Raw genomic sequence first — 16,520 nt, 5'->3', positions numbered from 1 at the left:
ATGGGACAAGGTACGGTTTTCATGTCGAGACCTCTCACCTGATCAAAAGATCTCGAAGCGAAAACGCGAGTTACGGTAGAAAACCAGGCGTTTTAGTTTTTTCTATATTTTTTTTTTCGAAAAATCGATCAAAATCCGTCAACTTCAGCTGAATTTCTCTGAAATTTTGCAAGAAATTCTATTCTGAAAAAAATATTTGTCTTTTTTTCGAAAAATCTATCAAAATTCGCTAAATTTCTCTGAAAATTTGCTGAAAGTTTTGTTCGGAAAAACGGTACGGTTTTCGTGTCAAAGTCTTTCACAAGATCAGGGAATGTTCCTTTAAAGGTATCTATGGGAAAACGCGAGTTACGGTAGAAAATCATTTTTTAGTCATTTTTCCTGGATTTTCTGTCAAATATCTAGCGAATTCTGCTGAAAATATATGAAATTTAGCTTAAAGTTTAATTCGCATAAAAAAGCGAACACACGCCAACGCGCACGAGAGTTGTGTCAAATTGGCGCGTTCTTGGTGAGCGCTCTCTCTTGCCGAACTCTCTGTTCCCTTGTCTCTCGCCGCAAATTTCGACCAGTTTCCTTTCTTGTTTTGTTCTCACAGCGTTCCTCAGTTCTCTCTAGATGTCTGTAGAGCTAAAAATCATCATTTATTAGGTTCAAAATCGGAAAATCAGCAAAAATCGAGTTAAAAACTGTTGCTCAGCAATTCATATTGATTTCCCGATTTCCTTTTTCGCTGAAAAATATATGTTTTGAAATCCAAATGCATACGCGGCAAAGAACGTGGTTTTTTTTGTCTGAGCAAAATTAATTTTTGTTTCGAAAAATTGTTTTTCTTGGAAAGTCAAGTCAGCTTCCTCCTCACCCGGTCTCAACCTCTTATCAGCGAAAAACAAAAATCACCAGTACGATTTTGCTTATATTTTATTTATTTTAAGAAAATACTTTCTTAAAATTCGAAAATTTCGATTTTCCTCTATTAAAATGTGCAATTTTTCGAATTTTCAAATTTTTCAGTGTGCGCAAAACGAGAGAGAGATTCTGACTTAAGCACCTCGTTCGGCATAAACTCGTTTTTGGAGATGAGCTCTGGACGCTCTGGAAATGGTGGCGGTGGCGGCGGTGGACAGCAGAAAATGAGAATTCGGCCATTTATGGTAGGTGTGATGATGACGTTCTGTGTCTGTTTGTGTAGTCTCTTTCGTTTTAAGAGAGAAAAAATCAATAAATATCTTCAATGTCCGGCAGAAAACGACCGTTTTGTTTGGTAATTGAGCTTGAAAATTGTAAAAATTTGAATTTTTCGATAGTTTTGGGGCTCGTCGCGAAATAATTTTGTAGCAACAATTTTTGGCGTCTTGCTCATGCTAATTTGTTACTGTAATTTTGTGATTAAAGTCATTGATTTTTAACTTTTTTTCTTCAAAACGCGCGAGATGAGATTGGTAAGTGACCTAATTTCGAAATTTTCGGTACCTAAAAATTAAAAAATCCTAGAAAATGGAAATTTTTGAGCGTAAAAACAATTAAATGGCCAAAAAGTGCAAAATTTTCAAAAAAAAACCAGCAAAGTCACTGTAAAACCTGTATTAGAAGGGCCTTCTCGGGAATTCCACAATTTTGGTTAATTTGACAGATTTTCATAAATTTTGAACGGAAATTCGTCGAATTCTTCGATGAAAAATTTCGGAAAAAATGACCGAAAAAGGGCCCCCTCTAATTGAAGGGTACTTGTAATAGAAGGGCCCTCCGGAGGTTCCTTGGAAAAATAGAAGGGCCGGCTCTTCTAATACAGGTTTTACGGTATGCGGGGACCAGTGAGTATAACAAAAACGACGAAAAAATTCGAAAATTTCAATTTTTCCTCTTTTCCCAGACAACTGTTGATGAGCAATACGTGACGCAAACATGGGAACTCCTCAAACGTGCCATCCAGGAGATTCAACGCAAGAACAATTCGGGTCTCAGCTTCGAGGAGCTCTATCGCAATGCCTACACAATGGTGCTCCACAAGCACGGCGAACGTCTCTACAATGGTCTACGTGAAGTGATTCAAGAGCACATGGAGGTCGTCCGCGTTCGTATCATCGAATCAATGGACTCTGGCGTGTTTCTGGAGACAATGGCTGAGGCGTGGAACGATCATACTGTTGCAATGGTCATGATTCGCGATATTCTGATGTATATGGATAGAATTTACGTTGCGCAGAATCCGTCAGTCTTGCAAGTGTACAATCTGGGTCTCGAGTCGTTTCGAACCGAGATTTTGAGAAATAACGGGATTGGCGATCGATTGAGAGATTCGCTTTTGGAGCTCATCAAGTCGGATCGAAAATCGAATCAAATCAATTGGCATGGAATCAAGAATGCGTGTGAGATGTTGGTCTCGTTGGGAATCGACAACCGTAAAGTTTATGAAGAGGAGTTTGAGAAGCCGTTGCTCAAAGAAACGTGTGAATATTATCGAGAAGTTTGTGAGACTCTGCTGGCCGGAGAGAACGACGCATGCTTCTACCTGGAACAAGTGGAAACTGCGATTCACGACGAAGCGAATCGCGCATCTAGATATCTTGACAAGGAGACGGAAGTGAAGATTTTGCAAGTGATGGATGACGTAATGGTGGCTAATCACATGAGCACAATTGTCTATATGCCGAACGGAGGTGTGAAGTTTATGCTTCAGCATAAGAGAGTCGAGGATCTAACACGCATTTTCCGCATTTTCAAACGCATCACCGAGTCGCCAGCGGTGCCAGTCAGTGGTCTGAAAGTGCTGTTGAAGGCTGTTAGCGAGTGAGTCTTTTTGAGAAAAACACTTGTTTATTTGTCTACACAATGTATTAGGTGGGGGGCCAAACCTTCTGCTAACGTTGACCGTACGGAACGAACATGTGATTTTTTTTCTTATCAAACATGGCGGAAAGTTCTTTTACATGACTGTTTTCCTGCGCTTTTTGAAAGGTATCAAAATTAGATCATTCTAGGCCCAGCCAATTTCAGGCCGATGTTTGGAATCTTATAGCTGTTTCAGAACATCCTGTCTATTTAATCTCAGAACATTTGCTCCGTGTCGAACTTGGATCATTTTAGGCTAATTTGGAGTCAAATCGACCGATTCTATGGTCATTATCATGTTATTTTCAGCCAAAACAGTGAGAAAAGTCGATTCTGAAAGTCCTGGGTTCATTTTTTAAGTCATTTTCGACCGCGTTTTAGTGATTTTTAGTTAATTTTTTACGGAGTCAAAATTAGATGGTTCTGGGCCATTTTCAACCGAATTTCAGTGATTTTTAGCCAATTTCGAAATGAGAAAATTAGCTTGATTTTTGTAGAGAAATGACGAAACTTTGGCTGAAAATTTTCGGAAAAATTTTTGAAACAAAGAAAACATAACTGAAAACATGTCGAAAACTTGAAATTTGGCGTAAAATTGTCAAAAAGCGCAAAAGAGACACTTTTTTTTCAGATACCTCACCGAAACCGGAACGAACATTGTGAAAAATGAGGATCTTCTCAAGGCCCCCGTACAGTTTGTCAACGAACTCCTCCAACTGAAAGACTACTTTTCGAGTCTCCTAACCACCGCATTCGGTGATGATCGTGAATTCAAGAATCGCTTCCAGCACGACTTTGAGACATTCCTCAACTCGAATCGTCAATCTCCAGAATTCGTCGCCCACTACATGGACGATATGCTTCGTAGCGGTCTTAAATGTGTCTCTGACGCCGAAATGGATAATAAGCTTGACAATGTGATGATATTATTCCGCTACTTGCAAGAGAAGGATGTGTTTGAGAAGTATTTCAAGCAGTACCTCGCCAAACGTTTGTTGCTAGACAAATCGTCGTCGGATGATGTGGAGAAGGCGTTGCTGGCAAAACTGAAGACAGAGTGTGGATGTCAGTTTACACAGAGGCTCGAGAACATGTTCAGAGATAAGGAACTCTGGTTGAATCTGGCCAACAGCTTCAGAGACTGGCGTGAAGGTCCTCAAGGGCACAAACTCACTATGGACATATCGTTGAGAGTGCTGACTGCTGGTGTCTGGCCGACGGTTCAGTGTACGCCGGTTGTGCTGCCACAGGAGTTGGCATTGGCTTATGATGTATGTGTTTTCCCTCTTAAAATTTGAAGCTCAAAAAAATAAAATCCTACCTTTTCCAGATGTTCACTGCATTCTACACTGAAAAGCACACTGGACGAAAACTAACCATCAATACGCTTCTCGGAAACGCTGATGTCAAGGCGACGTTCTATCCACCACCGAAAGCTTCGCAATCCAACGAGGAGAATGGTCCGGGACCATCGAACGCTGGAGGAGAGCCAAAGGAGAGGAAGCCAGAGAACAAGATACTACAGGTCACCACGCATCAGATGATCATTCTTCTACAGTTCAATCACCGCAAAGTGATTTCGTGTCAACAGCTGCTTGATGATTTGAAGATCCCGGAGAAAGAATTGAAGAGATGTTTACAGTCGCTGGCGCTGAGTAAATCGTCGCAACGCATTTTGAATCGTAAAGGACCCAAGGGACGGGATATGATTGGTAAGAAAGGTTTTTAATGGGTTTCTCTTCCAAAATCTCAATTTTCAGACATGTCTGATGAGTTCATTGTCAATGATAACTTCCAATCGAAACTGACACGTGTCAAAGTGCAGATGGTTTCTGGAAAAGTGGAATCAGAGCCGGAAATTAAGGAGACACGTCAGAAGGTGGAGGATGACAGAAAGCTGGAGGTCGAGGCGGCAATCGTTAGAATTATGAAGGCCAGAAAGCGATTGAATCATAATAATCTGGTCACAGAGGTAATTTTTTTTTCTTCTGAGCCATTTCTCCCAACATAAACTTTCCTAGGTCACCCAACAACTTCGACACCGTTTCATGCCCTCCCCAACCATTATCAAGCAGAGAATCGAAACGTTGATCGAAAGAGAGTACTTGCAACGAGATGAACAGGATCACCGCTCCTATTCTTACATTGCTTAACTCTCTGCTCGTGTACTTTTTTTTTATGTCCCCTATATTCCCTACTTCATTTTTCCCCTGGTTTCAATTGGCTTGTTCATAAACACGTAACGCTTTGATTATGCCTTTTTTCTCACTAATTTACATCCTCAATCAGCATTTTTTTTGATTAGGATATGTTTTTTCCACCACGAGTTTCTCCTTGGCGAAATTTTTTCTTTTTTAGATGGGTCGTACTTTTCCTTTTGTCTCAAATTTCTAGCTCTGAAGTCCTGAAAAATCTCCATTATTCTCATTTAAATTATTTTCAGCCTATATTCATCACACTATAAACCTGACACATTCACCAGCCCCCACAAGCTTCTATCAGAAAATTTTGAGACATGTTTCCATATAAGGCAAGAATTGCCGAACTCCCGATTATCCCAAAAGCGTTTGAAATATTCCCGTTCTCTCTCTGATTATAATATTATGTCATATATAAATGCTTCCTCGTGCTGTATTCAGAAGGAATTTGGAATTTTCGAAAATTTCAGCTGAAATTTTGGCTTTTTACCTGGAAAAAAACACGAAAAGAGGAGGAAACATTAAAAATTGTGAACCGCTCAAATTATTACAGTACGCTTTTAAAGGAGTATTTTCCCCGGAATAATAGGGGTTTCGACACGATCTACAGTAATTGCGGAGTTTTTGATTTTTTCAGCCGAATTTTCAGTTTCCCGACAACTTTCATGAAAGGAAATGTAATAATTTTTTCTGTGAATTTAATAAATAATTTACCTGAAAAAAGCAAGAAATACGAGCAAGAAACATAAAAATTCCGTGCCGCTCAATTATCTACAGTAACACTTCAATGGAGCATGCTCCACGGAATATTGAGGGTCTCGACCCGATTTTACAATATTTGCCGAATTTTTGAATTTTAAAATCAATTCTTCTTCCATTTTGAGCTGGAATTTCAGTTTCCTCCTGAATCGCTGTTCACATTCTTCATTCATCTGCCGTTTTTGCAATTTTCTATTTGTTTTCCAGGCCAAAAATTGAATTCCCACCATTTTCCGTTTGAATACTCTAGCGCGGGTGCGGATGGTTTTCGAAAAAGTGTCTGTGTCTCCACACTCTGACCAGCGAGAGAGCAATGTTCAGCATATAGAATAGGAGAGACGACAGAGAAACTGGCGGGCAAAGGCACTCGCCCCATGCGCGCGTTTCTTATCTCTCGCTGTGTTGCGAATCTTGATAATTTTTCAAAAAATTTTGAATTTTCAAGGTCTTAAAAAAATATTTAGGCGAGTTTTCATCGAATATTTCAGGATTTTTCAATATTTTCCCGAGTTTTTATGATGCTTTTCGGCTTTTTCCCTTCTGAATTCAATATTTTTCGATTCAAAAGCTTAAAATTCGATTTTCTACCCTTTTCTATACTTTTTTCTTGTTCATTCGATTTTGGAAAGCTTTAAAAAGGAACTTTGCAGAATTTCACAGAAAATTTCCCCAGAAATTCTGTTTTCGAAAATTTGAAGTTCAAATTTCAGATGTCCGCAGTTGCGCACCATCATTTCGTCATTTTTTTACCGGAAAGCTCAATTTTCCCGTTTTCATCATTAAAATTTAACAAAAAATCAGGAAAAACGGAGAAAAAATATAAAAAAATCTTGAAATTGCTTTCAAGCTTTTTGGCTCGCAAAAATCCAAAAATCGATTTTATAAAATTTGAAAATAGTTGAACAGCCTTATTGCTCGACGAAACACCATTTATTCGCTTTTTTGATCGTATTTCTTCGAAATTTTGGAGAAATTCCGAAAAATTTCAATTTCCAGGTCATTGCTTCGGCAATTCATGCGCTGAGCCAACTCATATAGATCAAATTCAATATGGTAAGCTTCCAAAGGTTTTCCCATCCAAATATCGATTTTCAGTCTCAAAGTGACGATCCACCATGCCTGGAAGAAGGTATGGAGATCAGTGGCAAGTTCAATGGAGCATTCTGTGAAGCCGTCATTCGGAGAGTCGATAAGAGGATCAAAATGAAGGTGAAACTGGAAGAAGAACCGTTTGGAACTCGATTCCTTCTGGATACTGAAATTCCCGAGGATTCTGTGATTGTCCTGGGTGGTACGATTTATCCAATGATTGATGATAAGGAAGTACGTGGAACGATCATCCATATCAAAGATCTCAGTCAATATCATGTTGGTGAGTTGGAAAATTTGCTTGAAATTCGGTCTGGAACACCCTGACAAAGTACTATAAAACCTGTAATAGAAGGGCTCCCTTACTTTGAGACAGTCAAAGTTGTCAACTGAAAAAATGTTGCTGATATTATAATAAACATTTTATCAGTTGGCAGATTTCGAAAACCTTTGACAGGAACCTAGAAAATTGAGCTCAAAGTTTAGATAAACTTTTAGTAGCGGAAATGCTGCCGTCTTAAGGTCGTCGTTGGCAACATTTAACCTACCTTTTCAGTCAAAATTTTATCATCCTCTCCCGAACCTTCTGTTCCCGTTCTCTCTGCTCCTTCGAAATTTGGCTATAGGACACTGTAGGAAAGGTTAAAAAAAACAACATTTCGATATAATCCAACTCTGAACAAATTGATCTAGAATACACAGTAGAGTAGCTCTAATAGAAGCTCACCAGATACGTAGAATTTGAGCTCAATCATCTCGGTTCCTATGCAAGATATCGAAAATTTGTCAACTGATAATTTGCTTATCATAATATCAGCTGTATTTTATCAGTTGACAAAATTTTGACATCTCTCATAGGAACCGAGATAAATTGGTTCAAAGATAGGGCCCCTTCTATTACAAGGTTTACAGTACCTTAAAGGGGGACTCCGACCAGAAATTTTTATTGCATTAAAATGTGTTAAAATTTATCTATTTTTCAAATATTAGGTTGGCGGGAAAGTCTTTGTCACTTTTTCAATAGTTTATTTCTCAAAGAAAAAATAACCGAATAATTAATTATATTGTCCATCATTATCAACAACATGTCTCCAACGTTCCCTCAATTTATGGATTCCATTGCGGTAGAATCCAGCCGGGCGTGAGGCAAAGTATTGTTTGAGTGCCGCTTCGACCGCTCCACGGGAATTGAAGCTTCTTCCTTCGAAGGCACGTGTCATATCGCCAAATAACCAATAGTCGGAAGGAGCAAGATCAGGAGAATACGGGGGGTGAGGGAGAACATTCCATCCATATCCCATCAGCTCCTGCTTCACTTGTTTCGAAACATGTGGGCAAGCGTTATCATGTTGATAGTACACTTTCTTGTCTTTCAGGGCCGAACGGTCGACTGCTTTCTTGAGGTTTCGTAGTTGAGTAGTGTAGAGGTCTCCAGTTATTGTTTTGCCCTCGGGCAGAAGTTCCCAGTAGATGGGGCCGTCCACTCCCCACCACACAGAGAGCATAACTTTTTTCGGATGAAGGTCGGGTTTGGGGACATCCTGTGGGCTCTCTCCTTCTCCAACCCACTGGGATTTCCTGTGGTGATTATCGTAGAAGACCCACTTCTCATCTCCGGTTATTAGCCGGTCCAGCCATCGATCGCCTGCGTGGAGAGTGAGAAGAGTAATCGAATCGTCGACTCGGCGGTCAAGGTTGGCTTGAGTCAGGTGATGAGGTATGAATCGACCAAAAAGTTTTCTCATTCCAAGAGACTTCAAACCTTCAAGGACTGTGCTATGGTGAACTCCGAATGTGACAGCTAGTTCACGGCTAGATTGAAATGGATCCGATTGCAATGCGTGCTTCAGCTTGTCCAAATCCAACTCACGGGGTCTCCCAGAGCGATCCTTTTCATCGAGCGAGAAGTCATCTTTTTCGAAACGATGGAACCAATTGCGAATAGTATTGTAGTGAGGGGCATGTGTGTTGTACACATTCTTCAAGAAAGTTTCCGAATCCTTCATCGTGGTGTGAGATAGGAAGAGGTAAATCAAAACATGTCTGATGTGAATAGCAGTGGGAACAAACATATCGTTTCAATTACAGATGAGGAGCAGGGAAGGAGATGGGGACTTGTTTATATGGAAGGTTCTTATCACCTTGTTATTCACTAAAGTCGATATCATACACAGCCTCCATATACGAGAACAGTGATTAAACAAACAGAGTGACAAAGACTTTCCCGCCAACCTAATATCATTGCGAAAAAATTCAAAGAAAATCCGAAATCCCCGAAAAACGGCGTTGAAAAGGAAGAAAACTCAAAAAAAGGTGCCAGCGGGGGACGAGGATTTTCAGTGAGAAACCTAGGCCACGGCACCTGACAGCCTTTTTTTCAAGTCGCCGACATTGGTTTTTTACGTTTTTTACCTGCCGGACAAGAAATTGAAAAAAATCCGGAAAATTTGCCACGTAGGAAAAGCCGCTGCCGTGGCCTAGGTTTCTCACTGAAAATCCTCGTACCCCGGCGGCACCTTTTTTTGAATTTTCTTCCTTTTCAACGCCGTTTTTCGGGGATTTCGGATTTTCTTTGAATTTTTTCGCAATAATATTCGGAAAATAGATAACTTTTAACACATTTTAATGCAATAAAAATTTTTGGTCGGAGTCCCCCTTTAAACTGTTTGAAGCTCCCAATAATCTACTAAATCATCTAATCCTTTCAGTTTTCAACGATGGCGACCAGAAGAAGCTTCGTCGTACCCAAGTCGTTCGTCAGGGTGCCAAGCACTTTGCCCAGGGCCACTCGCTCGACGCTCTGCCTCTCACCAACCCGGAGCACTTTTCAGCGCCCGTAAAAGCACCGAAACGGCCGTCTGGAGGAGCGCAGAAGACGTAAGGGCTTTGAATTTTATAAAAGTTCTCATTGAAGAAATTTTCAGGCCAAGGGACCCATCCCAACCATCCACCAGCCAAGCTGCTGAGGAAGAGTCTTCTGACGACGAGGAAATGCCATCGACGAGTCTGGAAGCTGTGAGAATGCCTTCAGAAAATGAGGAACCTGAAGAGGCTCCAAAAGAAGAAAGCAAAGAGGAAAGAAAGCAGCGGAGAAAAGAGGAAAGGAAGGCAAAGGAGCAGAGAGAACGGGAACAGAGGGCTCGAGAGAGGATGATAAGGAAGAGGAAGCTTCTGAAGAAGCAAGCGATTCAGGAGTGCAAGGATAGGAGGAAGGATTCGATTGGCAAGATTTTGATGAGACATTCGAGGCGATTCACAATGCGAACTCATAAAAAACGATGGCGGAGACGTTATAAACGGTTAATTCGTCTCGAGAAGTGGCGGATACGCAATCTGAGGCTCCACGCGTTGTACCGTGATTTTACCAAGCGGATCGGCGCCAGTAAGAGCTGTCGATTCAAGAGGCAGTGGTGGAAAATGTCGCCACAATACAGACGAAGCTGTCACCGCGCGGCAAAGATGCTACAGGATAAGCATAGGGTTAAAGAAGTTCGATTTTATATGAAAGGATTGGAAAAGGTGAAGATGCGGCTTCATTTTGTGCTGGTACATGCGGATCGAAATATTGGACGAAAGTTTTTGGAGTTGATACATAAACGGAATCCAGAGGTTAAGGTACAATTTTTGAGTTTTGAGTTTTGAATTTTGAAGTAGAGTTTTCCTTTTTAACCATTTATAAAGCTTCAGTCAACGCTGGCCGAACGACGAGAACTTGAATTCGAAGGAATGGCATCCATCATGCACCGACACTTCACGAACGTCGTCTGGTGGCCAGCGGTTATGTTTCCAGACCCTGTCGTCGATCCGGAAACCGGCGTTGTTAAGCGTAAGCTGAGAAATATCGTTACTGGAGAGGGCTACGAAATGGAGGAGCGAGAGCTAGTTCCATTGGAGTGGATACCGACGATCATGCCTGAGGACGCGGGAGGGATACTGGCGAATGTGGAACAGGATATTAGGGAGAAGTTCAAGAAAGCGTGGAGGTTCGCAAAACAATTCACTTACCATGGTGAGTTTTTTTTCAATGAAACATTTGCAAAGGTAAAGTCTAAAAACAAAGGAATTTCGAAAAACAAAGGAATTTTTTTAAAAAGTTGATTTTGAGCAAAGTTACGAACATTTCAATTTTGGAGAAACAAATTGACAAAAAAAAACCAAAATTGATATAAGTCGTCTCAAAATCGACACTTCTGAACTGATCCAGATCGCCTCTAAGCATGCTCTTCGAAAACATGTATATCCTGGCCTAGTTTTCCTGAATATAGGATTTCTAGGCCACCATACAGAAATTTATATAAATAGGCTCAAAATCGACATTTTCCATGTCTAAAAACTGATTCTGAACCCTCTAAAAATGCTCTTTGAACGATGTACACCACGGCCTAGTTTTGGATTTCTAGGCCATGGGTTAAGACACAACGAAAACTACAGTAACCGTGGAAATGTTTTTTTATGTTCCGGATTCAAAATTTTTGCGTTTTAGTCAATTTTTTCACTGTCAAATAAAAACATTTTTTCGATTGAAAACTCGACGAAAAGCAAGAAAAGAAATCTCGAAAAAATGAGAATTTCAGGTTACTGTAGCTGTCGTTGTAATGGTAGGTCATTGTGGTTCTATATTCAAAAAAACGAAAAAAAATTCTCAAAAGCGAAAATCAATAGTGAGGGTCGGTCGGGAAGTAAGAGAGAAACAGACATTACACAGAGAGAGAGACACACACTGGAAGCACGGCGCGACGACACAACACATACGCATTTTGTATATATACAAAGAGAAAAACGGTTAGCGTATATTATATATGCCCAAAGTTCCTATTTCTTGGTTCTCTGAAAATTACAGCGAATTTTAAAATAGCATAAAAGTGAGATTTCCTTTGATTTTGAGCCTCCATAGGTCAAAAATTTCAGAATTGGACTTCTCGACGATCCGGATCATGCTCAGCCTTCAACGAGCCCGTCACTTCCACCCCCACATTCCCGGACGGTACGCTGCACTCAATGCCAAACTATCACCACTGAAACCTGATCCACCACAACCGTCAACATCCAAGCAGCAACCACCAGAACCCGAAGAATACGAATCTGACGACGCCATCAGAAACGCGACAACCGAGGAGAAGGATCGATTTTTGGCTCTACTCATGCAATCCCACGATTCCAACAATACCATTTTGCCAGCAGAGCCCAAGATTCAGGGTTACGATGTGGATCTATTCTATCTCTACATGCTTGCAGCGCAAGTCGGACCACCTAAAAAGGTCTATGCTGCGAAACCATGGGAGGAGTGGTCTCGGAAACTAGTTCCGCGAGCGATTGATGCTGGAGATGAGCTAGAAGCGCTCTTTCGAGAATGTCTAGAGAGGTTTCATAGCGTCAGATCGAAACTGCATCTACCACTATTGGATTCGTTAGTGACCAATGAGCGAAAGACATTCACCCCTGGACAGTATTCTGAGAGTCGGAAGAAACGACAAACCGCATTGGGAATTCCGGATTCATCGACGAGAGGGACGCCGTCGACAAGAGGTGGAAGAGGTGGAGGTCGTGGAGGAAGGAAACGAAGGACGTCCTTAGACAGTATCAGTGAGAAGAAGAAAGGGAAACAAGGAGAGGATAGCTCACGAGCCACGACAAGCTCACCAGGACCATCGGAAGTATCAGCTGGACCTGATGTGATGGACGATCAGGACGATTCGTCTATTGCGACTTCTGATGATCGCTCATTTAAAAAGAAAAAGTCACAAACTCCAAAAACTGCCGTAAATCGACGAGGTGTAGGAGGTGGAGATGAGGTGGTGGTGGTGAAGAAAGGAAGGCCTCGGAAGTATCCATTGGAACCTCCTCGATTACCAGCACGGGCGGGAAGAATGCCACAGAAACAACGACCGGCAGATGCGACGGATCCCAACTTTTGCAGAGCCAATATGTAAGTTTTGATGGGGAGAATAACAAAATAAAAATCTGAAAATGTTTGCAGCCTGACAGATTTCAAATTCGGCCAGAAACTGCTTCTCTCACACACGATGGGTTGGTTCAATGGCTCTGTCAAAGTGCCTCTTCCAGACAACTCAGAGGAAGTTCTAAACCATATGCTGACACTTCAAAGTTCACTAAACACCATAAACGAGCAAAGTGTGAAGGAGGCCGTCTATCGGGATCTTCACAATATGTTCAAGGATTTGGATCTCCAAACGCATTACACTGGATGGAACGCACGTCACGATGAAAAAATGAAACTTCAAAAGATCAAGGTTCTTCTAGAAGATCAATCTATGTCTCGAAAGAGGTTTTGGAAGTTGCCACGAGGTTCGGAGCTCCTACCGTCTACCATGGCAATCGTTGAGAAGAGATTCTGTATGGAGATGGATACACATGAGAAGCCGAATTATCAACGACTAGCTATGGAAGCGTACAACGCTCGAGATGATGACGTGGCTGTTGAGGAGCAAGATAGCGATGATGACGATGAGGGAAGTAGGAGAAGACGTCGTTCGTCTAGTAGCTCAACAGATTCTAGTAATGGGTCACCTCCTCCTTCGAACGGGCGTCGTCGTGTCGAACTTGAATCTTCGGAAGACGAGGAGGAGAAGCCGATAATCGAGGCTCGTCGCAGAACCAGTTCTCCAGACGAGAATTCTCCGGAAATCGGCGAGAAATCGACGACGCCTTCATCTCCAGAATCTGGCATTTCTGATGTGAGAAAATCGAGATCAGGATCCGAAGAGATTGGTGTCAGATCTTCAAAAACGCCAGAGAGGCCAGAAGAGGAGAAAACCGAAGCCAAAAAAGAGGAAGAAGATGAAGACGTGACTTCTGAAGAGACGGAGACAGATGCGGAGCCAGAAGCTGCGAAACCCATCACGCCCGATTCGGATTACGACGTTCCAGAGTATCCACCAACGCCACAGTTCGCGGATATGGAGAATAACAGTATTCCACCAGTACTACAGAATCATGCAGTCTCATTGGCAAGCAGTGAAGGAAGTTCTACTCGTGAGTATATTTCATTTAAGTATCGGAGAACCTGTGCAAGACAACTACCGTACCCTGAAAATTGCTATTTCTAAATTTTTAACTCGATTCTTGTGCGTTTTCGGCTCCTGGACGTTTCGGAACCAAGACGTTTCAGTACTCGACATATCAAAACCTAGCGTTTTGGAAACGCGACGTTTCAGAACTCGAGATTTCAGAACTTTTCTGCATTTTTGCATAGTGGTTTTTGCACACCGAACATCGGGTTCGGAAACGTCGGGTTCTGAAATGTCAGGTTCTGAAACGTCGTGGTTTCGAAAAAAATCGAAAAGTTATAGGTTACGGTAGTTGTCGTTGTGGGAACTTTGTACTTTTTTTTTGTATAGTGGTTTTTGCATGGGTTGGCATTTTCATGACATTTACATCGAAGAAAAAATTCCCATTAGCATTTGAATTGATGAATCGAACAACACCTCTATACAAGTCGTACATTTACGAATAAATCCATTTTTTGAAGAAAAATTTTTTTGCAGACCCAATTCTGAGCCCTCCTCACACCAGTTCCGCTCCGATGCCTGCATTCCCACCAGCCGACAACATCGAACATTCTGGACCCCTCACCCTTGCCGAAGTTCCACAATCCGGTCCACTCGAGACTGATGAGGTCAGAAGACGAAGCAACACCAACACGTCAATCGAACGTCCGACTAAGCGTCAACGTCGAGCCAGCGAGAGATCGGGACCCGAAGACGCAGCGTTGGCAGCGAAGCGAAGCACATTCACATCGCAATTCTCATCTGGAGCGTTGACATTGGATATGGTGTCTCAGGAACCATCCGGGCCAATTGTGCCGATGACAGTGTCCAAGGGAGCTGGAAGAAGGAGAACTGCATCTCCACCAATCACTAGAACAGGGCCACTCACAGCTTCAGGACCTCTGACACTAGCTTCACCAACTCCGGTTTTGGTCTCCAACGCTGTCACGCCGAAGCAACTTGGAAGACCTAGAAAGACGGCTACACCAGCACCTCCAGCTACCACATCGCCTTCCAAGCAGGTCGTGCCAGAAGATGCCCAGAGAAACGAACCAGAACCAGATGAGGCTGAACAAGCCGGTCCATCCACGTCGCAGGAGCCGACATCAAGTCTTCCACCCCAAGAGAAGAAGATCAAATCTCCAGAAGCCCAAGAGGAGGAGGACGAGGAAGCGGTTTCTCGGGAGCGAAGAGAGCAGAACGCGTCGCCAAGAGGAAGAGGAGGAGGAGTCAAAAGGAAACGAGGTGGTCGTGGCGGATTTGCGCCAGGGAGACAAGCGAAACCCACGGTTGCCAAGAAGACGTCACCAGATGACGAAATGGACGAGGCGCGGTCTGCAGCGGCGACACCGCAGACATCAGCTACACCGACGCATCATAATATACGTGGCGATGGATTCATTGCTCAGAAGAATCGAATGGCAGCGGAGATGGAGGCGGACGGTTCGAGTCACAACTATCATGAGCTGGAACTGGATGACATTGAGATGCTGTTGGCCAAATCACCCAAAGATGAGAATCTGATATTGGAGGAGAAGACGGCCGAGTTGAGAGAGATCTTCCAACAGGTCAAGTCGGATCTATCGCAACTCGAAAAGCACCACAAACGATCGATTGAATTGGCGAAGAGTGAGTTTTTCTTTTATTTTGGTGGCTCCTGGACGTTCCAGAACTCGACATTTCAGAACCCGACGTTTCAGAACTTTTCTGCATTTTTGGGTAGTGTTTGCACGCCAAATGAATGTTTCTCAATTCATTTATTTGTTTTTCTGCGTTTTCATTCCTTCTCTTCTACCGTACACCAAATAATGATAGGCTCACACTCGGAAACTCTCCAAAAATCGGAAAAATTGATAATTTCAAAAAACGATATCTAAAAGTACGTAAAGCAGTTTCACCGGCGAATACGAGTTCCATTTTTGCAAACTTTTAGTAATGACATGATTTTTGAAATGTTCAATTCTCAGCTGTCGGCTTGCAACTTCTGGAGGGAAGTTGAGGGGGGTTCGGCTTTTGGACGGATCATAGTCAGATTTTGGTCAGAAGTTGTCCACTGGCAACAGTCGGACGGACAATGGTCGGATTTCGGCCGGAATTTGACGGCGCTGCGTGTTAAGAAGTCGGAAGCTGGCCGGTAGTTTGTAGGATCTTGGTCGGCTTCCCACAATGTCCTTGTCGGAATCTGATCAAGCTCCGGCCAGAAGTAACTGGCGACGCCTGAGTTGTTTTCGATTTTTGGAGAGTTTCCGAGTGTGAACCTATCATTATTTGGAGTATAGGTGAGAACGAATAAAAAAGCAGGAAAAAAACAACAAATTGAAATGAGCAATACGCATTTGCTGTGCAAAAACCACTATTCAAAAATGCAGAAAAGTTCTGAAACGTCGGGTTCTGAAACGCCGTGGTTCGGAAACGTCGGGGTAAGGCTTAAATTTGATTGATCGAAAATCGGCGACCGCTGACTGGATCCGTGCATTTTCGCGTAAAGATTCACAAAATCTAAAAATCTCTGAAAGTTTCGATTTTTGAAAAACTACATTTTTCCAGAACGCGCTGCCAAAGAACGAGAAGAAGCAGAAGCCCTGTCCGAATCGTCGTCCGCTGAAGCTGCTGCCGAAGAAGCTTAATTGTTATG

At 42.4% G+C, this 16,520-nt stretch overlaps 2 protein-coding genes across 2 annotated transcripts; both read left to right on the top strand.

The window, feature by feature from the left end:
• Window positions 1–4,985, top strand: Cbr-cul-3 (the record flags this gene model as incomplete). The annotated part of the gene is made up of 7 exons (XM_002647329.2): window positions 1–10; window positions 1,015–1,154; window positions 1,874–2,790; window positions 3,464–4,103; window positions 4,163–4,544; window positions 4,593–4,804; window positions 4,854–4,985. 7 exons carry the CDS (start codon window positions 1–3, stop codon window positions 4,983–4,985), a joined length of 2,433 nt encoding a protein of 810 aa, XP_002647375.2.
• Window positions 4,986–6,839: 1,854 nt separating this feature from the next.
• Window positions 6,840–16,512, top strand: Cbr-arid-1 (the record flags this gene model as incomplete). Its single annotated transcript, XM_002647328.1, has 9 exons — window positions 6,840–6,842; window positions 6,885–7,161; window positions 9,587–9,755; window positions 9,803–10,493; window positions 10,566–10,887; window positions 11,787–12,804; window positions 12,856–13,871; window positions 14,384–15,514; window positions 16,433–16,512. The coding sequence occupies 9 exons, from the start codon at window positions 6,840–6,842 to the stop codon at window positions 16,510–16,512; spliced, it is 4,707 nt and encodes a 1,568-aa protein (XP_002647374.1).
• Between the last annotated feature and the right edge of the window lie 8 nt (window positions 16,513–16,520).

Source organism: Caenorhabditis briggsae (assembly GCF_000004555.2).
Source record: "Caenorhabditis briggsae complete genome, chrV, whole genome shotgun sequence".
NCBI classification, from domain to species: domain Eukaryota; kingdom Metazoa; phylum Nematoda; class Chromadorea; order Rhabditida; family Rhabditidae; genus Caenorhabditis; species Caenorhabditis briggsae.
Note: the sequence above shows the minus strand (reverse complement) of the source record. Positions and strands in the feature narration are given on the sequence as shown.